General features: G+C 44.8%; 1 protein-coding gene across 5 annotated transcripts in view; it reads right to left on the bottom strand.

Annotated features, from left to right (window-relative positions):
* Window positions 1-820: 820 nt before the first annotated feature.
* LOC115088241 (sterile alpha motif domain-containing protein 12-like) overlaps window positions 821-26,314 on the bottom strand; it is a 98,527-nt gene continuing 73,033 nt past the window's right edge. For 3 of the 5 annotated variants that reach the window (XM_029596320.1, XM_029596321.1, XM_029596322.1), the window contains one exon: window positions 821-1,665. In XM_029596320.1, coding sequence (XP_029452180.1) covers window positions 1,028-1,665 — 638 coding nt within the window. In that variant the 3' untranslated portion in view covers window positions 821-1,027. Of the gene's footprint in view, window positions 1,666-5,150; window positions 5,217-26,314 lie in introns of all 5 variants that reach the window. The other 2 variants (XM_029596323.1, XM_029596324.1) reach the window with 2 other exon arrangements.

The raw sequence follows: 26,314 nt of genomic DNA, 5'->3' as shown, positions 1-26,314 counted from the left end.
TTTTGTATATGCTATTAGATTGGAATAAAGTATTGTAGTAAATGACCACATTGTATTTTGTGTAATCCCATAGGTGCTTTTTTCCCCACTTCCTTTTGATCTCTATGACTATTATAACAATTAATACTATCTCTAGGATTAGTCAGGTAAATAAGGAAAATCATGTGATGGACATGGCATGACAGCTCTGTGCATAATAAGGACAGTACTGCAAAGCATTTAAAGGGGTCTTGCTTGTTTCATAGAGCTGATACCATGTACTGGATAAAAGTTTTCAGTAATTTGATAATATCGTAAGAAAGGCAGGAAGTATGAAGCATGATCTTACTTCCTAACCACTTTGCCACTCACATACTCATATTAATCACATATCTATCACTGGTAACATCACACATTTCTCCAATTCCTATAATACTAGATTACTTTTCAGACCTTATGTATCCCAGTTGGTATGTCCTATCTGTGAATAAGTGTAGTCATAATATAGCATTACAAGTTAAAGTGGACCAATATATATGTAATAGATGTTTGCATAAATTGATGGATGCTTTGTCTTTTGCTTATGTTTCCAGATCCAGCTTAAAGAAGCCATAATTCTTTTCCAGGTCAAGAGTGTGGTTAAGGTATCTTCCCTCACATATGTAAGATCAAAGACCATTGGGATGACATGGTGCCCAGTGGTTAGCGAAGATTTCTAATGGAGAGTGCTTTACAGTCATTTAGAGAATATGCACAGATGTATCCAATTAACTTCTGCATGATCTTACAGAGGTCTACAGCCAAAGAGGAGAAATGACAAAAGGAAGATGGACAACAAATGCACTGTTGAACTTGTTTACTAGTAATAATACAGGAACAATTCTTATGTCATCATCAATACACATTACATAGGTTTTTATCTGAGCATACACCAATGTCTTTTCTTAAACATATTCAAAGTTGAAAAAAATTACATTTCTACAGCTCAAGTAGCACCTCCAGCCATTAGAATATTTTCTGCACATGGTAAATATACGTATCAGTTCTGCTATATTTGTTTGCTTTTTACACGCTTTAACCCTCGAGTTGCCATTCTTTGTCTCCTTTGTGGAAAAGATGGGTTGACGTCTCTCCCAGGCAATGTTTCTGATGTTTGGGGGGTACTAGGCGGTGATGAAACTGACAACTCCCGTATAATTCCATCATTTGCCATAGTTCTGAGATCTGTCAGAGGAGTCAGTTCTTCAAGTATTCCAGATAACCTCTGCATTGTCTCACCTAGTGCCTGATTTGTACACACTAATTCAGCATTCAATGTTACATTCCTCTTTGCTAATTTATTGATACTCTTTACAATCGCATACATGGCCTTAGTCATGTTATTCATGTCTTTATGCATACCAGCTAGGGATCCACGTATAGCTCTTAAGTTATGGTTAATCAATGAGAAGCTATCGTCCATTATAGCTACCTGATGTTGCTGGGCCTGAAGGTGAGGTCTTTCCAACAAGGATGAATACTGTGTTTGACTTGTTGTTTGGACATAAGCACCAAAATTTTCCTTCTTGTGTGTTCCTTCAGCAGCAGCTACTTCCATATCAATACATTCCAGATTAAGAGTGAATACTGCATTAGAGTCAGTAGCATGAACTTGCTCATATTCTGTTGTCTTCATGGTGGTATCATCTTTAAATGGAAAAAAGTTTATAGGTATCAGATTCTTGGGATGTAAATCCAGTCCTACCCTTAATCAATGCATTTGAGCCTAGTGACAAAGAAATAGACAATGTTGGCAGAAAAGGACCACTTGGTCCACCTAATCTGCCCATTTGTAGTTTGCCTACTGTGCTGTCACTGGCCTTACTTGATTTATGGTCTTGTTCTTCTCTCCTCCCACTCCTAAGGTTCCTTTGTCTCTATCACATCCATACTTGAATTCTGCCACTTTTAAAATCTTATCACTTCTTTTGGAAGTCCTACTCCTGGTGTCTACCAACCACTCAGTGAAAAGGTATTTTCTCACATTCCTCTTGTCTTTCCCTTCTTTCTGCTTCACATGATGATCCCTTGTCCTTTGACCTTTTCTTTCTTTCTATGGAAAATGCCACCTTCTGATATTTACTGAAGCCTGCTAGATATTTGAATATTTGTATTATATCTCCCTTTTCCCTTCTATCTACTAGAAAGAACATCTTTAGTTTCTTCACTCTCTCTGTGTAGGACTTATAGTATAGGCCATGCACCATTTTAGTAGCCCTCCTTTGAAATATCCTCTTATAGATGTAGTCTCCAGGACTGAACACAGTAGTTAAGATTGGGCCTCATCAGAGACCAGTAAATAGGTAATATTACTTCCCTTTTTCTATTAAGAAAAACCCTCCCTTTATGCACTCAAGCATGCTACTAGCTTTCCCAACTGTTTGCCACACTGACTGGCTATCTTGAGGTTATCAGAGATGATGGCCCCCCGGGTCTCGTTCTTGTTTGATAGCTATTAGATTTTTTTTCTTCCAAACAAGTATTTGATCCTTGGATTTCTGCATCCTAAATTCATGATTTTGCATTTTGGGGGGAATTAAAGCATAGTGAACATAAGAAATTGCCATGCTGGGTTAGACCAAGGGTCCATCAAGCCCAGCATCCTGTTTCCATCAGAGGCCAAACCAAGCCTCAAGAGCCTGGCAATTACCCAAACACCAAGAAGACCCCATGCTACTAATGCAATTAATAGCAGTGGCTATTCCCTAAGTAAACTTGATTAATAGCAGTTAATGGACTTCTCCTCCAAGAACTTATCTAAACCTTTTTTGAGCCCAGCTACACTAACTGCATTAACCACATCCTCTGGCAACAAATTTTTCCGGTTTTTTAGAGTAATCTTTCATCTTATCTATGCTTTGTGGAATGCCTACTCTCTTACAAGTTTTCATATCATCTGCAAGCAAGCACACTCTCCCTTTTAACCCTTCCCAAGTGTTATTTATAAAACTCTGAAGAAGCCCAGGCCTAGCATTGATCTTTGTGGTACCTCACCGGTCACTCTTCCTTCACCATATTGGACCTCATTTATTATTTATTTAAATTCCGCTTCTTCCAGTTTATAACTCAGCATAGATGACAGTAAGTACATTCATAAAAAAACAATTCAATAATCTTTAAAATAAACATACAAATAAAATCTCACTAAAAAAAGAAAATTATAACAGCTTATGTAAAATACACTCTTTAGCTACTTTCTAACAGGTCAATCCAGTAAAATGCGGCCGCATTTACCCCGCTCCTAACCCGCTTTCTACTCACTTTCCGGCCACGTTAGCCCTTCCTGCGATCCACAATCCCCTTTAACCTACTCTTACCGCGTCCTTAAATCCCCGGGTAACCCCTTCCGCACGCAGCATGTATATTACATGTAAATGATCGAATTAGCTATTCCCTACCATCCAGTAACGCACGCCCCATCGCTTTTTTACCCTGCCATTTTGCCGCGCGTTTAACCTGCTAACTTACCGCCTACCCTTATCCCTGCGTTAGAGGCAGGGGTAAGGGTAGGCAGCAAACTTTCCCCCAGCCCCCGCTCACCTGCCCTGGCCGTGTCAATGGATGCTGGTCTCCGGGGCAGCCCCAGTCCTCTCCTCCCTCCTCCCGAAGCAACGAAAGCGGAAATAAAATCTAAAAAGCGAAAAAAAAAAAAGTAGCAATGAAGTGGCCGGTCGGGATTGCCAGTCCTCTCTCCCCTCCTCCCGAAGCAAGGCTGCTTTACTTTACTGGATTGACCTGACACGCTTTGAAGCTTTCCCGTATTTTTTCTTCCCCTCCCTCCACTTTCTTCCAGCACTTTGCCTGTTTTCTTTTGGGAGATTCTCGTTTTCACCACTTCAATTCCCTGCTCCCCCCAGCAGCTAAGGCCTCCTCCCTCCTCACAGTCCCATGTGTAAAGCAACGACTAACTTTTTTTTTCGCAGCCGCTCGAGATTGCCAGTCCTCTCTCCCCTCCTCCCGGAGCAAGGCGCGAAAAGCAGCCTTGCTTCGGGAGGAGGGGAGACAGGACTGGCAGTGTAAAGCAACGACTTACTTTTTCGCAGCCCTCCTCCGAAGACGGACATCGGCTCCCCTGCCTCCCAGAGGCGAAGATGGATGCCTGCACGGGCGAAAGCAGCCCCTGTGCGTGCAATTGGGCCGCTCAAGACGTGACGTCACATGCCGTGATGTCACGGGAAAGCTTCAAAGCGTGTCAGGTCCATCCAGTCAAAGTAAAGTAAAGCAGCCTTGCTTCGAGAGGAGGGGAGAGAGGACTGGCAATCCCGACTGTCCACTTCGTTGCTACTTTTTTTTTTTCGCTTTTTAGATTTTTTCTGCTTTCGTTGCTTCAGGAGGAGGGGGGAGAGGACTGGGGCTGCCCCGGAGACCAGCATCCATTGACACGGCCAGGGCAGGTGAGCGTAGGAGAACCGTCCACTTCCTGGTACCTGTCATTTCAAATGTCATTTGAAATGACATTTGAAATGACAGATACCAGCGTGTCCGTGAAGCGTTAGGCTCGCACACCCAGGTTACTGTATAGGCGCTGTATAGCGCTCTATACAGTAAAATGGGTTGCGCGGGCCTAACTCTTCACGGACGCTTCTTAGACGCAGCTTGCATTTGCAAGCTATTTACATACAGGATCGAGCGGTAGGTGAGCTGGACTGTGCGTGTGTGTGCGCCGGGCACTAACGCAGCTCTTCCTACCACTCGTTACTGGATTGACCTGTAAAATCTCCAAGTCCTATTGTTCAACCAACTTATCACTCAATTTATAATTTTTCTTCCAACTATCAGACTGGGTGGCTTCCCAATCTTCTGAACTGAACAGTGTCAAAAGCTTTACAGAAATTCAGATGGGTATAGTAGATGTAGCCTCCCTAATTTCCTATTCTGGTCATTTCAAAGAAATAACTTTCTTGGTAAAACCATGTTGCCTTTGATCTAATAACCCAATGGCTTCAAGGTGTTGCACTAGTGCATCCATTATCTTGACCGTCATTGATGTCACGCTAACAGTTTTTTATGGTTTACTACTTCCTCCTTGTTTCAACCCTTGCAGAATGATACTATAGCTGTTTTTCTAAAGTCTCTTGGAATTGCTCTTGTTTCAAATAAGCTGCTTGAGCAGTGAGGAGTATGATAAATACCTCTATTGGCTCTTTCAGTATTCTGGGATATATCCCATCAGATCCCATAACAAAGAAGAATGCCTTCTAGGAAGGCAGGGTAGTAGAGACCACAAAGGGGAAAAAGAAAAAAGATCAAATATAAGAACCACACACATAGATATAAATTATCACATCACTGCACTTGAAAAGCTTCACACAAATGTTGCATTACACATGATGAAATGATAAATATTATTCCCTAAGAAGTAGTGGGCAAGTTTAACACATTAAGAAAAGTTTCTCATTTTGCAACTGAAGGAAAATTGATATGAAGGTCAGAACTGCAGTAATTGTCCTGGGAGACCCCCAGCCAGTCAGGTTTTCCGGATTTCCATAAGGAATATGCATGAGAAGTTTTTCATTCAAATCTCTCCTGTATATTCATTGTGGATAGGGCCAGTTCTATAATGAAGCAGAGTAAGGAGGCCGCTTCAGGTGTCAGAATTTTGAGGTGGCAAAAAATGCCCCTCTCAAAGTCACTGTGGCCTCCACCTCACCCTGCCTGCCCCTGTGTGGCTGCTGGAGGCTGCCGCCGGAGCTCAGGCCAGTGGCAGCTGAAGAACAGAGAGAGGCCAGCATCAGCCAGACCGCATAGAGGAAGAAAAGAGGCCACCATCAGCTGAGCTGCACACTGAAGAGAAGAGGCCGCCGTCGGCCGAGTCACGTGGCTGAAAAAGAAGAGGATCCTGTCAGCTAGGCCAAGAGGCAATAACGGCCTCTTCTCTTCAGCCACGCGGTTCGGTCGATGGCAGCCTCTTCTCTTCAGCCGCCATCAGCCAGGCTGTGTGGCTGAAGAGAAGAGGCCACCATCGGCCAGGACACGCGGCTGAAGAGAAGAGGCCATTTTTGTCTCATGGCCCAGCTGACAGGATCCTCTTCTTTTCAGCCACATGGCCCGGCAGAAGCGAGGAAGCCCCTGTTAGCTGGGCTGTAAGGTGGAAAATAGAAGACTGCGATCTGCAGGGTTGTACTGCCAAAGAGAAGAGTCTCTGTTAGCTGGTATGTTCCGGAGACAGAGAGAGCAAGAAAGTGTGTGTTTGTGTGTTATGTATGTGAGATGGAGCATGTATGAATGGTGAGAGAGCATATGCATGAGCAAATAGCATGTAAGACAGCATGTGGGTGAACATGTGTAGGAGCATGTATGCATGTGAGCAAACAGCATGCAAGACTGAATGTGTATGTGAGAAAGAAGCTGTGCAGGCCCAAGGAAGCCTCTATTTGTATGTTCTGGGGAGAGCATATGCATGAGAGGGAATATGAAAAAGCATATGTATGTGAATGTGAGAGAGAACGTGTGTGAGGATGTGTGAGTAAGCAAGTGTGTTTGTGTGTGTGTGTATATATATGTATGTGTTGGAAAATATGGGTATGAGAGAGAGAGAGAGAGAGGAGAACGTTATATCACTCCTTCCCCAAACTAATCCATGACAATCTCAGGATAACTTGAAATCAAAAGTTCCCAAGTATGGAGAGAAGGGAATTTTTTTTATCCTTATGAGTTTTAATTATTGGGTGTTATTTGATGTCTTCTGTTTTTAAATATATTATTTATTTGTTTATATTCTGCATTTAAGGGTATTTGGGAATAATTTTAAAAAATAATTATTGGGTATTCTTTTCATCAGCTGTTTTGAATATTCCTCATTAAACATCAAACAATCAAGATATATAAAACGTCAATTATAATTAAAAAGACCATAATCATGAAAAGAATAAATGTTTTTACTTTGTTGCACTGCATACGGAGTCTGTCTTGTTACGGTTTCCAATTCAGTTTTTGTCTGCATGTTTCTAGTTGTACTTTGTCTTATTCTGTATTTGTTGAGGGTTCATCTGTATTCTGCATGTATTTTGCTAGCATGTAGTTTCAGCTTGGCTTGTTCTATTTCCTAATATCATGTGATTGGTGTTTTAGAGCCTAGTGTAGTATTTGAAGTGTTGCCTTTTCATAGGTAGGGTTGTTACTGTTTGAGTGCTAGCAGTTAGTGCTCTTTTCATGTGGGAGGTTTACTATATTGTAATTAAGTTTACTTAAAGCTTTCTGAGGGCCGACATGCTTTACAATAGTCCCAATACCATATGACTGTAGGTGGCTTATTTTACAGAGTTTTCCAGTTGGTACCACCAGTAGTGCATGTAAACAATATACATGTTTTAAGTGATAATTTTACCTGAGAACACTGAATATTCTTTTGCATGTAAAATCTGTAACTATAAATGCATATTTTTTAAATTATTTGTGGAAAGGGTGGGACCAGGAGAGTGTGCAAGGCTGTAAATTTCACCTATGACACCTAAGTTCCTCGCACCAGCTCTGCCTGCACTGCCTCCACAAAAGAAAGCAGGATTCCATCTGGAGCTGTGCTACTGTGGGTTAGTTGCTCTCCCCACTCTCGGCCAGGGCTTAATGTTCTGTTTTTATAAGTCCAGGGAACAGTAGGGGTCACTTCTTGTCCCCTCTCCCCTAGAGTCAGGAGGCAGAGCAGAGCCTGAGGAACCATAAAAGCAGCAGACTGTGTAACCTGCAATCATTGGGAATGCACTAGAATGGTGGGAGGGTTGCGGAGAAGTGGAGGCAGGCTACAGGCACAGGTCAGAAGGGGTAAGCCAGGAGGAAGTGCCTATGCAGTGTTGGGGAGGCTTCTGTCTGAGGTGATGGCACTGAGCTCTGAGAAAAGCAGCTGGCTCTAGAACCAGTGAGTCTCTTAGAGAATGAGATTGGGTAAGGGAGGGGGCTGCTGCAGAATGGGGAAGGGCTGGCAGGAAGCAAGAACTTTACACCATGACACAGCAGTGCTGGACTGGAGGAACTCACTGTGTGAGCACATAAGCAGCAGCACAACAGTGGCATGTCACAGAGCGTGTTTGTGTGTCAGTGTCAGAGAGAGTGAGAGACACACACACCCATACACACTGTCTGTGAGAGAGATGAAATCTGAGAGTTGAGAGTTCACTAGTTTTTCCATGATCTTGGCGATGAATGGGAGGTTAGCTATGGGGCGGAAGTTGTTAGGGTCCTTCGGGTCTAGGTTGGGTTTCTTTAGGAGCGGTGAGATTGAGGCCATTTTAAGATCATCTGGGAAGGTTCCTTGGGCTAGAGAGCAGTTGATGATATTTTTCAATGAAGTGGCTATTGTGTCTGGAATAGCTAGAAGAAGTTTGGAGGGGATGTGGTCTGCAGGATGAGACGAAGGTTTCATTCTTCTCAGGATGGTTTGTATCTCCGTGGAAGAGACGGGTTCAAAGGTGTTTAAGCTGACGTTTTTGTGGGCAGGTTGTTGATATGTCTGGAGGTCGGCTGTATTGGAAGGCAGTTGTGTTAAGAGATTGGTGATTTTATTTTGGAAAAACTGAGCGAGTTCTTCTGCTTTGGGTTGTGCCATGTTGCCTGGGATTTCTCGCGGAATGGTTTGAGTGAGGCTGGAGACATAAGCGAAGAGGGCTTTGGCGTCAAAAACCAGGTTGTGAATCTTAGATGCATAATAGTCTTTTTTTGATTTTGAGGTGAGAGATTTGTACTGGTAAAGTGTGGATTTGTATGAAAAAATGGTGATGTCACAAGGGGTTTTGCGCCAAGTCGCTTCTTTTTTTCTTAAACTTTGTTTTAGTTTTCTGAGTTCATTAGTGAACCACGGTTGTCTGTTGGATGCATTGGTGTGAGATCTTTTTGTAGTTGAAGGACAGAGCTTGTTGGCTATGTTTTCTGTTATGTTGTTCCAGGAGCGAATGGCAGTGTTCGGGTCAGTGAGGTCTAATAGGGGTAGCTGTGAGACCAATTGGTTGTTAAGGTCTTCTGGTGAGCATCGCCTCTTGTAGTGGAATGAAGGAGAGGGGGAGTAGGGAGTGTTGGATTTTTCCAGCGTGAATGAGGTAGAGATGAGCGTGTGGTCTGACCATGGAACCTTTTTGTTCTTCAAATTGGATGTAGTCGTAATGCCCTTGTTGACGAAAATCAAGTCCAGAGTGTGACCCGCTTTGTGTGTGGGTTCGTTGACTAGTTGTTGGAATCCCATAGCAGACAGGGCTGTGATGAGTGTTACGCAGCTGTTAGATGGTGAGGGATTGTCTATGTGCAGATTGAAATCTCCTAAAATGATTGCTGGAGTATCCAGGTTGATGAGCATGGTGGTGATTTCAAGGAGGGGGGGAGACCTCTGCTTCTAGGAGTCCCGGGGGGGGGCGTAGACAAGAAGGATTTGAAGATGTTGTGAGGTGAAGAAGCCGACTTCCAGTTTTGAGTTAGAGCTGAAAGGATGTTGGGAGAAGTTAAGGCTTTTTTTGGTAGCCAGAAGGATGCCCCCTCCTCTTTTTTTCAGTCTCGGGAGTAAGAAGAAGTCATAGGTTTGTGTAGGTAGTTGGTTTATTAAAGCTGTATCTGAGGGCTTAAGCCATGTTTCGGTTACTGCACAGATATCTGGCTTGGCGTCGGTGAGATAATCATTGAAAATTAGGGATTTCTTCGTTAGAGATTGTGCATTGAAAAGAGAGAGTGAAAAGAGGGAGAGGCCTAGAAGCTGGGTAATTGGTGTGATCAAGATAGGGGTGAGGGTTTTTAAGTTATTGTGAGGGGCTCGTCTGGTAGATGTTCTTTCAGATAGGAGGCGGTGTTGTAAGATTGGTATTGGAAGAGCAAGAGACATTGTGGGAGGTTAGCTGGCTGGCGCAGAGTGTAGGCGGATGGCAGATGGGAGGATAGGCTGAGATTAGGAGATAAATAATTGGTTGGTTAGTGCTCTGGAAGAACGCTGGAAGGATGCTTGCTGAAAAGGCGTAGACTGGTTGCTTGCTGAGAGGGCGTAGACTGGTTGCTTGCTGAGTGCTTGCTGTGAGGGCGTAGACTGGTTGCTTGCTGAGTGCTTGCTGTGAGGGCGTAGACTGGTTGCTTGCTGAGTGCTTGCTGAGAGGGCGCAGACTGGTTGCTTGCTGAGTGCTTGCTGAGAGGGCGTAGACTGGTTGCTTGCTGAGTGCTTGCTGTGAGGGCGTAGACTGGTTGCTTGCTGAGTGCTTGCTGAGAGGGCGCAGACTGGTTGCTTGCTGAGTGCTTGCTGAGAGGGCGCAGACTGGTTGCTTGCTGAGTTTGCTTGCTGGTTGCTTGCTGAAAGGGCGTAGACTGGTTGCTTGCTGAGTGCTTGCTGAGAGGGCGCAGACTGGTTGCTTGCTGAGTTTGCTTGCTGGTTGCTTGCTGAAAGGGCACAGACTGGTTGCTTGCTGAGTGCTTGCTGAGAGGGCGCAGACTGGTTGCTTGCTGAGTGCTTGCTGAGAGGGCGCAGGCTGGATGCTTGCTGAGTGCTTGCTGAGAGGGCGCAGACTGGTTGCTTGCTGAGTGCTTGCTGAGAGGGCGCAGGCTGGATGCTTGCTGAGTGCTTGCTGAGAGGGCGCAGGCTGGATGCTTGCTGAGTTTGCTTGCTGGGTGCTTGATGGGAGGGCGCAGGAAGGTTGATTACTTAGAGGGCGCTGTAAGGGCGCTGGGTGGTTGCTTGAAGGAAGAGAGCTGGAAGGACGTGAGCATGTTGGACGCTGGTTGAGCTCTAGTGTAATATTGGTGTGAAACTGCTCGGGGAAGCGAGGGGCGAAACGAAGGGGCGAAACAAAGGGGCAGGCCCCTTTGTCGCGCTCCTTCGTGCGCGCGACGCCCGGCGCGCAACGCCAGGGAGAGTGGTAGTTTAAATACCCCGCCGGTCGCACCTCTGACGTCACCGCCGCGACGTTTTTGTGGGCGGTTCGGGGCGAAGGCTCGCGGCTCGGCTCGGGGCCTGCTGGTGGCGTGGGCTCGTGGTCCGGGTCGAGGCCGGCTGGAGGCAGGGGTTCGCGGCTCCGATCGCGGCCGGCTGGAGGCGGAGGATCGCGTCCTTTCAGGTAGGTGAGCAGCTGAAGAGAAGGGCCGGCGATCGGCGAGGGAGCCCGATCGGGGTGAGTGGAACAGGAGGCCTTACCCCGACGGGCTTCAGCGCCGAACGCGCAGGCCAAGTTCACCGCTGGAGCCCCGTGGAAGGAAAAGGAGGAAGAAGAGGAGAGCGGCAGTTTAAATACCCCGCCGGTCGCACCTCTGACGTCACCGCCGCGACGTTTTTGTGGGCGGTTCGGGGCGAAGGCTCGCGGCTCTGCTCGGGGCCTGCTGGTGGCGTGGGCTCGTGGTCCGGGTCGAGGCCGGCTGGAGGCAGGGGTTCGCGGCTCGGCTCGGGGCCTGCTGGTGGCGTGGGCTCGTGGTCCGGGTCGAGGCCGGCTGGAGGCAGGGGTTCGCGGCTCCGATCGCGGCCGGCTGGAGGCGGAGGATCGCGTCCTTTCAGGTAGGTGAGCAGCTGAAGAGAAGGGCCGGCGATCGGCGAGGGAGCCCGATCGGGGTGAGCGGAACAGGAGGCCTTACCCCGACGGGCTTCAGCGCCGAACCCGCAGGCCAAGTTCACCGCTGGAGCCCCGTGGAAGGAAAAGGAGGAAGAAGAGGAGAGCGGCAGTTTAAATACCCCGCCGGTCGCACCTCTGACGTCACCGCCGCGACGTTTTTGTGGGCGGTTCGGGGCGAAGGCTCGCGGCTCGGCTCGGGGTCTGCTGGTGGCGTGGGCTCGTGGTCCGGGTCGAGGCCGGCTGGAGGCAGGGGTTCGTGGCTCCGATCGCGGCCGGCTGGAGGCGGAGGATCGCGTCCTTTCAGGTAGGTGAGCAGCTGAAGAGAAGGGCCGGCGATCGGCGAGGGAGCCCGATCGGGGTGAGCGGAACAGGAGGCCTTACCCCGACGGGCTTCAGCGCCGAACGCACAGGCCAAGTTCACCGCTGGAGCCCCGTGGAAGGAAAATATATATCTTTGTGGTTGTTAGTGTGTATGTGCCAATAAAGTTTCTGCAATCTAAAACATATGTTTGTGACTGAGTGTGGTGTCTGACACTGGCTGGCAGTGTCATTACTTGCAACTGATTCAAGAGCCAGACCAGGAATCCAGAATATATCTCTATAAGAGATATAAGCAGATGTGTAGGGGGCCCAACCAGTTTAAATGGAAGGAATGGGGGCTATAACTCTGCTCACCAATGGTCTCTATAATGTGTTCAACTTCTTAGTTATTTAAAAAAGATTAAGTTTATTTTGGAGATATTTTGGCTCAATTCTGCAGGGTTCCAGGGTTGACTTAGTGTACTTTTGGGAGCTGTTGATACACGTGCTGCAGGGAAAGTGCATGAAGGCATCAGATACTAGGGGTGTGAATCGTGTGATCGATCGTCTTAACGATCGATTTTGGCTGGGGGGGGGAGGGAAATCTTATTGTCGTGTTTTTTTTTGGTGTGCCGGTTTTCCCGCGCCCTATTTAACGATACAATACAAATGCCCCTGACGATAAATCGGGGGCATTTGTATTGTATCATGCACTCTAACGATTTTGGACGATTTTAAAATTATCTGACGATAATTTTAATCATTCAAAAACGATTAACATCCCTATCAGATACCCCATGGGCCAGTTTTGAAAAAATCCCCCGGGCTAATATTTTCCTGCAAACCACCCTGGCTGAAGCAGGCTGGCAGCGGCTGAAGAACGTAGAGAGGCTAGAGGCCGCCATAGGAGCCCAAGCTGGTGGCAGTTGAAGAAAGAGAAGAGGCCTCACGTGAGAGAGAGGCAGCTTTGTGTGTGTGTGAGTTTGAGGCAGCTTTGTGTGTGTGTGCGCGTGTGTGAGGAAGTTTGTGTGAGACAGGTTGTGTATATCTGCGTGTGTGTGAGGCAGCATGCTTGTGTGCGAGTGAGTGGCAACTTATATGTGTGTGTGTGTGTGTGAGAGAAGCAGCTTGCGTATGTGTTTTTGCACCGCATTAATCCATGACAATCTCATAATGATTGTAAATCAAAATGTTCCCAGGTATGGAAAGCAAAGTATTTTTATTTCCTTATTAGTTTTAAATATTGGGTGTTGATGTATCTACTCTTTTTTCAATATTTTATTGGTATTTGGTAAATTTTAAAAAATTGTTTTGAAATATGTTCTTTTTATTAGCATTTACTATATTTATTGATTTGATTTTACTATTATGTTTTATATTTCTTAGTTTTTATTGTTCGATGTTTTCAAAGCAATAGTAATGTTTATTTTTCTATTGTTGCACTGCATACAGAGTCCAGCACATTGCATTTTCCATTTTAGTTTTTGTCTGCACATTTCTTTTTATTCTTTATGGTCTCTTTATTCTGCATTTGAAGAGGGTCAGCCTGTGTTCTGTATGTATGACTATTTATTTATTTATTAAAGGCTTTTATATACCGACTTTCTTGATACAAATCAAATCAACTCGGTTTACATCGAACTAGGCAGTAACTATAAACCAACCAATCAACAAGAGACAATTTGAAGGAGTATAAAGTTACATTATAACAAGGATGCCTTAACTGGGAGTAGGAAACAAGAAAGGGGGAATGAAGATAAAGTACGATAAAGTACGATATACAAGAGAGTATATGAGAGGGGCAAGGAGCCGTCCTCATGATAACTTGTAACATGATTTAGCGTTTATTTATTTACATAATTGCTGGCACAATTGTAAGTCAGGCTGTTGGACAAGTGGCGGGGAAGGCTTGGCAGAACAGCCATGTCTAGTTAGCGTGTAGTTTCTTTGTAGGGATCTATAGCAGCCTGGCTTGTTCTATTTTCCTAATATGAGGGGTATTGGTATTTTTGGTTTTGTAGTGTTGCCTTTTCATAGATAGAGTTGTTACTGTTTGAGCACTGGTGGTTAGTGATGTTTTCATATGGGAGGATTACTATTTTGTAATTTAGTGGCTTTCTGAGGGCCACACCGACACTGAACACATATTATATTAGGCCTATTGTAATGAGTTCCAGTTGTCATTTACTTTTCTTGCAGGATTTTCTGATTGGTACCACAGCAGTGCATGTAAATATAATACATGTACCACAGCAGTGCATGTAAATATAATACATGTTGTGATATTTTTGTCCATTTTTGTCCATTTTCATGTAAAACCTTAATATAAATACATAACTTAATTGTGTGTGGAGAGGTTGGGGCTGGAGGTATGTGTGTGCAAGGCGGTAAGGTTTGCTTAATTGCCTAATCCCCTTGCATAAGTCTAGCTCTCACTGCACTGGCGCCATGTAGGAATGCAGGATTCCATCTGGAACTGTGCTGTTTTGGGCCAGGATTTAATTTTCTTTTCTTTTTCTTAAGCCCTGGAGGAAGCTGGATCACTTCTGGCTCCCCTTCCCTGGAGAAGGTTGGCTGAGCAGAGCCTAGGAACCATAAAAGCAGTATTCTGTGTAGCACACACTTAATATAAATATGCTGGGGTGGCTCCCTGACAAGTGGAGGCAAGCTATCATAGAAAGGGGGGAGTCGGCCAGAAAGAAGTGCCAGTGCAGTGTTAGTGAGGCTTCTGTCAGGGGTGACTGGGCTTTGAGAGAGGCAGTTGGCTATGGAATCAGTGAGTCTCCAGGAGAGAGTGGGCTGCTGAGAAGGGGTGAGACTGGGAAACAGAGTAGGCTGCTGCAGGCTGAAGAAAGGCTGGCAACAAGCAAGGATTTTTAACATAATCATGTGGAAGTGCTGGGGTAGGGTATTTATTTATTTTATTTATTCATTTTTTCCTCATTAGATATCAGGTCAGTTAACAATATAATACTAAAATTCAATAGATAAAATACAACATAATTACAATACAGTCATAAAATATTCTAAAACTTAAAACTAGAGTAAAAAACAGTACATCAATAAAACATAAAACTTATCGGCTCAATCACATTATTCCTAAGTAAAATTTCATCCCCTAAATTCAAATATTCTGTCAAAGATAAATATCTTCTCTAGACTCATAATTAGTTACTGACTTCCTTTGTAGGGTACACTTGCTGAGTGAGCATGTGAGCAGCAGCAGCAGCACAACAGCAAATGTCTTTGTGTGTGTGTGTGAATGAGCCACTGGTTGGCAGTATAGTTGTCTCATTAATTGGCAATTGGTTTAATATTTGAAAGGTTGCAAGCAAAATTAACTCCACACCATGATATATATGAGAGATGTAACCAAAATTGTGGAGGGCACAACGAATTGCATGGATGGAAGGGGGATTGCAGTTCAGTTTGCTCACCACTGGTCTTGGGTGTGCTGTAGTTGTTTAGAAAAATATGAAATTTGATGGAGATTTTTTGTCTCAGTTCTGCCAGGCTCCAGCTCACACGATGTATCTTTCAAGGGTCGATGGTGGGGTTTATGGAGCTGCTGAAATATGTGCTGCACAGAAAGCACACGAGTGAGTCACGGATATCCTGTGGGCTGGTTTTAAAAAATATCCCCTGGGCTGATATTTTCCTGCAATCTGCTCCTTTTCACACTCATACCTGGGAACTCTCCGACTTTGGCCTAGAGACTCCGGAATTCTGAAGGAATTGCTGGGTCTCCGGGCCAATACCCGAAAACTCCAGGTACCCTGTTGCAGAAGGGCGGAAGAGAAAGGGCCTGGAGCAGCACGCGCTTGAAGGAGGAGGAGCATCAGCACCCCGGACCCCCGGAAGAAAATGTGAAGCCCAGTGCTGTGCGGCAAGAAAGACGAGCAGGAGAGACACCCTCCTCCGCGGGAAACAAACTGAAGACGCAGGAGGAGGAGGAACAACAGTATTGGACCGCACACCGAAAATAAAACAAGGGCAGAGTGGGCCGACGCTACTGGAGGAGCAAGTAGAGCGCATGTCCCGTGGGCCTGGGGATAGAGGAGGCTCCTGTGGCTAATGGCAATAAAGGTGAGAAGAGACAACGAGAGTGCAGGGATGTATGGAAGAGGGAGAGAAGTGAACGAGTTTATGTGTGTGTTTGCATGTGTGGGTGTGGGTGGAAATGGGAGAGGGAGCGGGGGGGAGGGGGGCAGGGCTGCAGTGCCATCTCATGCCTCGCCTCAGGCAGGTTGCCTTGAGCCGTCCCCGACTGTGGATATCCTGAAAACCTAACTGGTTACAGGTCCCGCAGCACAAGTTTGAGAACCACTGGCTGAAAACACATACGAGATGACCATCAGATCATGGTCCATATTACCTGGTCCTGGCTGAGGATGCCTACTAATCAAATAGCATGAGACTACAGTGCTTAACACCAATGTTTGCCTTCCTGCTATTAAAAGAAAAACAAACAAACATTTTTACAGGTCCCCGATTACCCACATGCTTATACAACAGAATGCTGAAAAGCAGCCACACTAAAAAGAATTCACAACCAACGGCCATTCCAATTAATCGTCATGCCTGTCCATGTAAATGTATTTTCACTATTCAGCAGCTGGGCTGTTTGAAGGGTTATTACTATAATTATCGAACCAAAGATTGTAAAAAAGCTGACCTGTAGAGCTATGAAAGCCAGCTGGATTACCAGAAGTGTTCTGGTCCCCAAGTACCAAAAAGGTATAAGAATTTGTCAAGAAGTAGTGTTTGGGGGGTTATCTCTAGCCCAAAACAGAGATATTTGTGATTTTTTTTTTTTTTTTTTTTTTTTTTTTAATGACAGCCTGTTGTTCATTTTTTCAACATATTACAATGGATTTTTGGGGACAGACCTGGCTGTATATGTCTTTAATAAATTCAACCTTCTACATGAAAATACTGGTGCCCTTTCATCTGACAATGCATCATCAATAACTTGAAGACACAACACTATGCTGTCCAGACTGAAACAAACGAACCTTGACCTAATCAATACAGATTGCCTATGCCATCTGGCTGATATTTGCAGTAAGCCACCATTAAGTCACTGTCAGTACTGGTGGAGGAAGTTTAGCTCTGTTGTGCCCTGTCACATTTCTTCACGCGCTCAGACAGCGTCTGCTGAGAGAGTGCTCGTTTATGAATAGCAAATGAAAATAATAAATGCATGAGGTGGCTTAGCAAGGTGCTAAAGCTGATTAACAATACGTGGGACGGCTGCTTGTCCTATTTCTCAACCAATTCTTGGACTGGCAATGTAGACATTAAATATCAAGACAGTGAAAGGAGAGTCATTTTTCTGGATCTGAAACGTGAGCACATTAAAATCAGACTCTCTCTCTCTGCACATTTTCTTCAGGAACCCCCGCCCTGTCCCCCCAATTGTCTGCCGGATGACTAGTGAACAATAGGATACCATAAATTCTAGAAGTAGACTTACTCTTGCACAGCCATGATCATTTTCTCCTCTATCAAGAGATCAGTGTTTGTCCCAAAGTAGAGCATTATAGTCAACAATATAATGCTCTGGATGCATGATACTTTAATGAATATTTGAGTGAAGTATGCATATAGTTCAGGGACGGCCAACCTGTGGCTCGGGAGCCACGTGTGTCTAATTCATGTGCAAAATGAGGCTCTTGCCCTCCTGTTCCCAACGGCAACTGGGCAGCACTGCAGAAGACAGAAGAAAAGGGGCTAAAAGCAGAGACCATACTCCAGCAAGGTAGAGAAGAGCCAGTTACCTCCCGATCCTGTCCATGCTTCAACCGACCTGCTGCCTGGAGTAGCGGGTTCTGCTATCAGGAGGGGACTATTTTATTAAGATTATTTATATACCACAACATCCAAATTAACATCAAAGCGGTTTACAATAAAGGAGGGGCTGGAGTGAACATTGTCCTAGGCCCAGCAGATTATTTTGCTCCCATGATCTGGAACTCGGCTGACAGCAGAAAGGAGTCACTTGGCGTGCCAGTCAAGTCTTAATGATTGATCCCAAGGGAACGGGAGTGAATGCTGAAAGGGAATGAAAGGAAAATGGGGTGAATGCAGGTGGTAAGTGCTTGGGTGACCAGTGTGAGAATTGATAAGCAGTGGGGGAAGTGACAGGCGTGAATACTTGGAGAAGAGAAACGCAAGGGGGTGAATATTTCTGAGGAGAGGGTTGCAAAAAGGATTGAATATATTGAAAGAGTTGAGGAAAGGGGTGAATGCTGGGAGGAGATAAGGAAGAGGTGAATGTAGGCTCTTTCAGCTTATTCCTCCCCAAGGTCTATGCTGCCATGTGTTCTGCTGGAGGCATGAGGAAACCAGGGCTCGTGTGGGTGAAATAGAGGGAGTGAGAGAGGGCTGGAAGAGAAGATGCATGAGAGCCATGTGGCAAGGAAAGGTGTATATGAAACAGTGTGGGGGGAGAAGGGAGAGCTAGAGCTGGAGTAGAAAGGGTTCAAAAGGACTGCGGAAAAGGCAATAAAGGCATGAAAGAAAGTCATAGTGGGAGGGGCTATGTGAAAGTGAGCCAGAAGTGAAGATGGTGGGGTAGTAAAAGAGCCAGAAAGCAGTGGGGTTTGGGATACTTGTATTGGGTAGAGTGTAGGGAAGAAGAGACAGTGTGTGGAGGGTAGGGTGGAGACAGAGGGAGTAGGGTCAGGAGAAAAAACCGAGGAGTTGTGGGATAGAGTGCAAAGAAGGTGATATGAGGGTACAGTAGCACAAGAAGGGGTGGAAAGTGTTATGTTGGGATTGCTGAGCCTGCGTCATTGTTCGTGTGCAGGGAGGAGGGTGTTATGCCTGGGCTGCTAAGAGAGGAGAGAGACTGAGAGAAGACTGGTGAGGACAGATGGGATAGAGAGGCTGGTGGGCACATGATGGAGGATTTAAAGAGAGGCTGGTGGGCACAGGGAGGAGGATTTAGGGAGAGACTGGTGGCACAGGTTTGGGGGGGGGGGGATGGGGAAGAGAGAGAGAGAGGGAAAGATCTGCCCCAGCTCCCCCTTCTTGTCTCTTGAAAATGTAAGGCTCTTCAGTACTGTGCATTCTGGTTTCCTGGCTCTAGGTCTGTGAACGGTTGGTCACCCCTGATATAGTTCTATCGTAAAATATTAAGCATAATATAATACTGATCTTTAAAAGAGTTGATCCCTACAGTGTACTGAGCATATCCCAAAAATACCCAGCAAGAATATCCACTCTTTGTCAAACACTTTTGCTTATTTTTTTTTTTAATTCTTTGAGCTGCTTCCTCCCATTCACCCCGAATCCCTCACCAAATTTGCCTGAATCTTTGGAGAAGTTATGCTTAGCGCAGTGACAGACATGCTCTCCAATGGTAAGAGATCTGGTTCATACAGTGAATGACTGTATATGCGTGTGACTGTGAGGTAATTTGTGACTCCTGCTAACATGGCTACTTCTAGGGAAGCGGCTTACAAAACAAATACATTTACAGTAATATTTTGAATTGATGCAGAGTATAAATTACTCATCACATATATTTCTGATATACTCAAAAATGCAAAAGATGTGATTCTTCTTTAAGGGATCAAATGTTGTCATATTAGCCTTCTTCGGAATCTTACATGAAAGTTTTAGTGGCTAGCCAAGCTGTTGGATCGTGCCACCAAAGATAATGCTGCAGATGGCAGTTCACTAATGGACGAGCTTTCCAACTAATAAAGCAATCTCAAGACCCATGATCTTATTCATGATCCCGTAACAGACAAAGTACTGAAATACAGCACTTTGAAGGGTAGAATAAATGGCAGACTAATAAAGTTGACTTGATTCACCCATTTAGAAGCCATCAAGGAAGCCTCAGTGAATAGCTAGCTGGTATGGTGTGCTACATTTTATATTCACATCCAAAACTGAAAGAAGGTACCTCAGGAGTCTGACATATTAGTGATTTCATGCAAATCCTTTTCTGAGGCACAGAATGAATTATCTGATCATTACAAAGTGTATCAGGCTCACTGTCCCTTTCTGTCTATTCAAAAGTTGATCTGATGAAATTGAGCATAGGAAGTACACGGGGCAAGCTCAAGGAATGGTGTCAGCATGATGTGGTGGAAGAAGCAAACCACAACCCATTCATTTAATATCTTGTCTTGAACCCTTTGTGACCAGTTTGCATGGGATTTCATGGGGGGGAAAGGAGCTAGCAAACTAGCAGGGTCATTTATCAAAATGTGTTAGAGCCCTAATGCGCGCGATAACACCCTTTGCATACACATTTTGCGATGTGTATTACGGCAATAACGCCGTAATACACATCGCAAAATGTGTATGCAAATTTAAAATTAGTATTCGAGTGGGAGAAGTGTGGGCAGAGTAAATGGAAATGACAGTTGGTTAACGTGGCATGTGGTAGAGTAATGCACAACAATGAAGGTTTTTACCTTTTTTTCTATGCGTTATGCCTGCGGTAGCTGTGCGTTACCGGCTGAAATGTTTTTTTTATCGCAAATGCCAGCTCGGGAGAGGGAACCTTGGTAGAGGCTCACTTGTAATTTAACTTTTTATACCACTGTAAGAGGGGGTATTATAAACTCGGGGTGAGGTTTGGGGAGCAGTTTTACAGCTACAGCCTTCGTACGAACAGCACAGTTACCATCAGTGAAGATTTAATGTGATTTGGAGTGATGAAAGGTAAATGAAGAGTAGATTTGTACCATTTACTCTCTATCTAGCTTGATTGCAGCTAGGTAGAGAGTGCATCAAGCTAGGTAGAGAGAACATGGCACAAATCTACTCTTCATTTACCTTTCATCACTCCAAATCACATTAAATCATCACGGATGGCAACTGTGCTGTTTATACATATGACTGTGCATGTAAAACTGCCCCCCCCAACCACCCCCCCAAAAAAAAACCTCACCATGAGTTACTAGTAGCCCATCTTAAAGTGGTATAAATAGTTCACTTTTTTGTGAGCCTCAGAGATGCTCTCTCTCTCAGCTCGAATCATGAGCGGTGTGATAAATGTATTGTGCATTGTTGTAAATACTGATGTGGTATCAGGAAAATTTGTCTAACCACGCCCCCTTTTTTTTTTCTTTTTTTAAATCGCAGGTGCTATTTTCGCTATATTTATAGTGAAATGATGAATCTAGGTCTATGGTTTTAAACTTCAGTGTACCACTCTAATTTTTCATTGCGTCTCTGGGAAATCATTGTGTTTAAAGTAGATATCCAGTATTGCTCTCGTCAAGTCAAGCAGGATGCCCGATCTCCTCCTCTCCTAAATGGAGACGATGGAACACAGAGCCCCTCATCCCTCCCCTTTTTCAGGGCCAGGCACTTGTGTTGCCACTGCTGTTCGGGTTGGAACCACCAGTCCATGTAGATTAACCCAGGGCTTCATTAGAAAAATAGGTCGTTAGGTGTGATATTCCAATAGGCAATTCTCACCTCTCACCAGCCGGGACCTTTGTAGACTTCAGAGACTAACTGGTTAGTCCTCCCAGCAACTTTGCCTGCGCTTCCTGCTGGTGACCATCTTATTTCCTGTCTGGTTATATATATTTCCAGGCTTTCAATCAATAAGTTGCCAGATTCTCATTCTCCAGCCCTCGTGTAGGAGATCTTCTTTCAGAGTTCATTTCACTGTGCTGGAGCATACTCCTTGTTTCTCTGGATCTGATAATTGATATCACCTGATCTTCCTGTTTCCACTTTCTTTGCGCTTTATACTGCATTCCTGCATAGTCATGGTTTGAGACCTACTACCTATGCCCTGCTGGCTACCACCACCCGAAGGCTCAATCTGAGGGGATCATGGCTATTGAAGGCAGAAGACGCACTCCCACTGTTCCAGTTGAAACCTCTCTGACTCAGCATGCCATTGTACCAGCCACTCCTGCCTCAAGGTCTCATCCCTGGCAGATTACACTGTCACACTAAAGGGCAAATTTTTAAAGGGCCGCACGCATAAAAATTGGGACTTGCGTGCATGACCAGGCCCTGCGCACGCCGTTTGCATTTTCAAAAGGGCCCAGCCACACGCACAAGTCCCGATTTTTACAATGATGTCTTTAAATTCAAGTTTATCAAAGTGTGTGTCATTCTGTAGACTAATGTGAAGTGCACTTTTAATAATATAAGATAATAGTGTGGAGTTTGTGGTACAACAGTATCTCTTCATACAGGTTAATTCATTTGCAATAATAGCCAGCAACCATGAAGCAGAGTGGATTTTATGAACTGGCTCTGCCTAATAGGTACGCTACAATAAATACAGCTCATGATTCCAGAATCAAGCATTATGAAACAAACCTTATGGTGTAGAAGGTTGTGTTTCCTATGATGAGAGGCCTTTTAAATTTACATGTCCTGCTAAAGGAACTCCTCACTGCATCAGCTCACAGAGTGAACTGATGAAAGAATAAAAGTCCTATGCTTTGGAAAGCAATATCCTTCAAGGGTTTCTCTCTTAGATTGCCATTATTAAGATCTCAAAGGCACTAGCCCCCTTACTCTTCATCTCAACAGGATGACTGCGGGACCAGTCAATGTGCTTTTGAAATGAGCTATATCCATCAAGTCCTAGCTTTCAAATTCCCAAGATGGCCAGAGTTTCGGCCATTTGCAATTCTGAGTAAAAGAGTGCACATATGATGATAAAACAAGGACTACAGAGTTTATGCAACTAGAGAAACTTTCAGAACACCAGAGTCTGTGTGCATGTCACTGTGTGCATGCAATGCCAATCAGTTTTTGCCATATCATATGACACTGGTATTAAGATTGCACTGGTTGCCTATTGTTCAGAGAGCAAAATTTAAATGTACAAGGTCGGTATTGAAAGCCCAACTACAGACTGGACCGAGTTATTTGAAAAACTTGTTAATTCCATATCAACCTGAAAGAGTGTTGCAATCCAGTGAGCAAAGACTTAACTGTTCCGACAATCAAAGAGTATCATTTGACAACTATTCTGAAGAGGGATTTCTCAGTGCTGGAACCCACTTATTTGGAACAGTCTTCCTGGCTTTTTGAAGAAAAAGATATTAGGAAATTCCAGGAGCATAAAAACTTGGCTCTTCCAGGAGGCTTATGCCAAGTAGCCATGTGAAACAATTTGTAATTAGAATGTAGATTTTTTTTTATTATTATTATTTTTAAAGATGTGTAATTTTTTTTTATTTTATGATGTTTTTAACATTCTTGTGATTGTTTATTTTATGTTGTATTCCACATCAGACAGGCCTCCTGAGAGATAGCGGAATAGAAATTTTATAAATAAACAGATCAGCATGTTTGCTTATTAAGATGTTATTGAACTTTGCATATGAGGGTAGAGTGTGGAAGGAAGTTGCCAATCCAGTAGCAAGCAGACAAGCATACTGTGAGTGAGGCTCTTATGGAGCAGAGAAAAGGAAAATAAATCAAGATGAAGCATTACTGCCCTGAAAAATTGCTGCTGAGTTTGGAATATGGGCAAATGATCATGCAGCTCCAATGTTGATTCTGCAAATCGCCATGCTGGCCAATAGCCACTCATATCACCTGCTGAGACTGTAATGTGCTTCATTTTAGACTGATAAGTGACTCTCTGGCTGGAACGCAAGGCCTAGGAAGAATCTGGGGTGACTGCAGTTGCGACATGACTGTGACCCTAGTAACATCAGTGGAATCCAGTTCTGACCAACAATCAACAGCCTGGGATGTACCTCAGTGGCTGGAGATGAGAAAACCATATAATCTATTCCCTGGTAGGCTCTGTTGAACAGGTTCAGAAGACTGTCCAGGAGCAGTGGCAATACAAATACCTTTATGAACCAACCTGGACAATGAAATCACTGGACAACATTGTGATGACTGGGTGCACTAGAAGATGACAGAGAATCACAAGAGCCTCTGAATCACCTGTATTTCAGCATGTGGTGTCAGTTTAGGGGAAGGCAGGTCTACATGCAATCAAGTAATATCTCTCTCCTGATTGTAATGAGAAATATTTTATTGTGACCAGTAGGCTAGATGATGGTAGTATGGTGGAAAAGCCTGACCCAAACCATTATTTTATGTATTTAATTAAAAATGCTTATTAACTGCCTACACAGCCAAACACAGGCTGCCCAAAGCAGTGTACAATAAAATGCTCACTACCTAGAATTTAGTCACAGGACTGCAATATATCATATTTTTATTTCTGTTTTATCTTATATATTTGATAATGATGAAGTCTTTTTATTGTTTGATATTGTTTTACTTATTGCTGATATTTTATTTGGTTTATTCTACATAGTGTGTTTGTTTTTGTTTTACTGCTTTAATATGCTGTTTTACATTTATACTATGGGTCCCACATTTGTGCACTTTTGTGGAATTGGTGGGTTACAAAACCGATTAAATACATACATTTACCTTAAGATGCAAGTTTTCTTTTGTCGATATTGCTATTGATACAACTTTCTATGTTCCTGATCTACGAGATCAGGAATCCCTAAACTTTTCAAAGGAAGGGCCACAAAGGACATTTCAGATTACCAAGAGGTTTCAGGGAAGGCGCAGTTTGTCCTCAGCTTTTGCTGAGCAGTTGGTGGGAGAGGGAGCATGTCTGGCCTTTTTGATGGATTTGAAATGCCAGAAGAGGGGGGAGAAAGGGGTCAGGGCTTCTAAGGGTATGGCAGATAGTAAGTCAGTAATATTTCTAAATTTCTTAGACATTGGCAATCCTGCCCACACCTTTTTCTGTATGTTAGGGTTTGCCTGCTACGCAGCCTGATCCTAACCTGCTGCCTCCTGCAATGACACCTCCCCACCAGCAAAGGCTTCCAACGAGCTCTGCTTCCAGCCACCGAAGCCAGCACCTCAATGACCACCTGACTCAGCCCGTGTAGCAGCCCCCGCTACACCAGCAGTCCTCAGCGAGCTCTGCTTCCACCCCTGCAAGCTTTTCCTTGATGCTTTTGCTACACCCAGCCTCCAGTCCTATGTAACTCAGCCCCATCTGTAGCACTTTGCTTCTTCATTGAGTTACTCTTGGCTCTCTGACCTGGACACACTTTCCTCAATTCTTGCCTTGTGGCCTCCAGGCCTTCTTGCTCATTGATCTTGGCTTGCGGCCTACCCAGGTCATACCTTACCTTGTGGCTTCTGGAACTTCTTGCTCCTTGTGCCTTGCCTTGTGACCTACTTGGGCCTTTCCTTGCCTTAAGGCTTCTGAGTTTTCTTGTACCTTGAACCTTACCTTGTAGTCTCTGGGCTTCCTGCCTCGTAGCCTGTGGGCCTACTGTACTGTTGTATTTGGGCTTCTATGAACTTAGTTCTTGTCTGGTCCTGTCCTGGTCCTGACCTTGTCTGGGTTTGTTGTGCCCTGCCCAGTCCAGCCCTTGTACTCTTGCCTTACCTAGTACACAGGTACAGACAAGGGCTATCATTGCCTTCCCTCAGTCAGTGTCTTTGTCTAATCCCAGGTCCTGCTCAGTATCTTGCCATGCCTGCATTCCATGCCCAAGCCTCTAGCCAGTAACTGCTCCAGCCTTTCAGCCTCTCCAAGCCTTGCTCCAGCCTTACCAGTCTGTCCAAGCCTTGCTCCTTTCTTGTTTCACAGAACAGACTCACCATGATGTACTGCCACCACAGAGACTTAGTGGCCCCCAGAATCCAAGGGCTCAACCTGCGGGGGATGAGCTGGTTAGGTGGAATACTGGCCCTTGTCCTACCCTGCATCCTGCCTTGCAGTCTTGTGCCACACTCCTGGGGCAATGTACCCCCAGCAGAAGAGAGACTCCAACTGTATCTGCCCCGAGGGGTAGGTGGATGTAAATGTGTAGGGTGGGGAGGAAACGCAATCCATCCTCACCAACTCCCTTCCTCTTCCACTCATCTTTCCCCTCTCTCATTCACTCTGCATTCCCTGCCCTTCTCCCTCACTCAGCCCTCATCCAATTTATGTTTACGTAATCTGCTGGCAAGATCTCACCTCCCTACTAGTGGCTCTCTCTTGATCTCCACAAGTCTGGCCAACTTCTCTACCACTGTCAAGGCCTGGAAAACTGCACCAGCCTCTCTGTTGTCACCACATATCTTCTTCCACTTCTGCTGGCAAGACTTGGCAAACTCATATGTCAATGCACATCTTCTTCCTTATTTAAGTTCTGTGGGCCAAATCCAGCTGCTGAAAGGAATAGCATGGTGGGCTACGAAACTGAGTTGCATGGGCCAGATCCAGCCCATGAGCCATAGTTTGGGGACCTCTCTACTAGATTGTTGAGGACTTCATACAGCAGAGTGACCTGAAGGAAATCTGGGAGTCAGTCTCCCCAGTTGGATACAAGCTCATGAAAACTTCCATGGTCTGTTTTTGTTTCCTTACATATAAAGCTGTGCCATTGTCTGACATAAGAGACTATTTCCTGGAGCTCCGAAGGAATGGATCTACTTGATCATGATGAATGTTTGGACTTTGTATTGCACAGCCCTATCCAGATGTTTAAAGAGCTATTGATCTGGGCCAG

This window comes from Rhinatrema bivittatum, chromosome 3 (genome assembly GCF_901001135.1).
Source record: "Rhinatrema bivittatum chromosome 3, aRhiBiv1.1, whole genome shotgun sequence".
Taxonomy (NCBI): Eukaryota; Metazoa; Chordata; class Amphibia; order Gymnophiona; family Rhinatrematidae; genus Rhinatrema; species Rhinatrema bivittatum.
The sequence above is the reverse complement of the archived record's forward strand: the minus strand, read 5'-3'. Positions and strand labels throughout refer to the sequence as shown.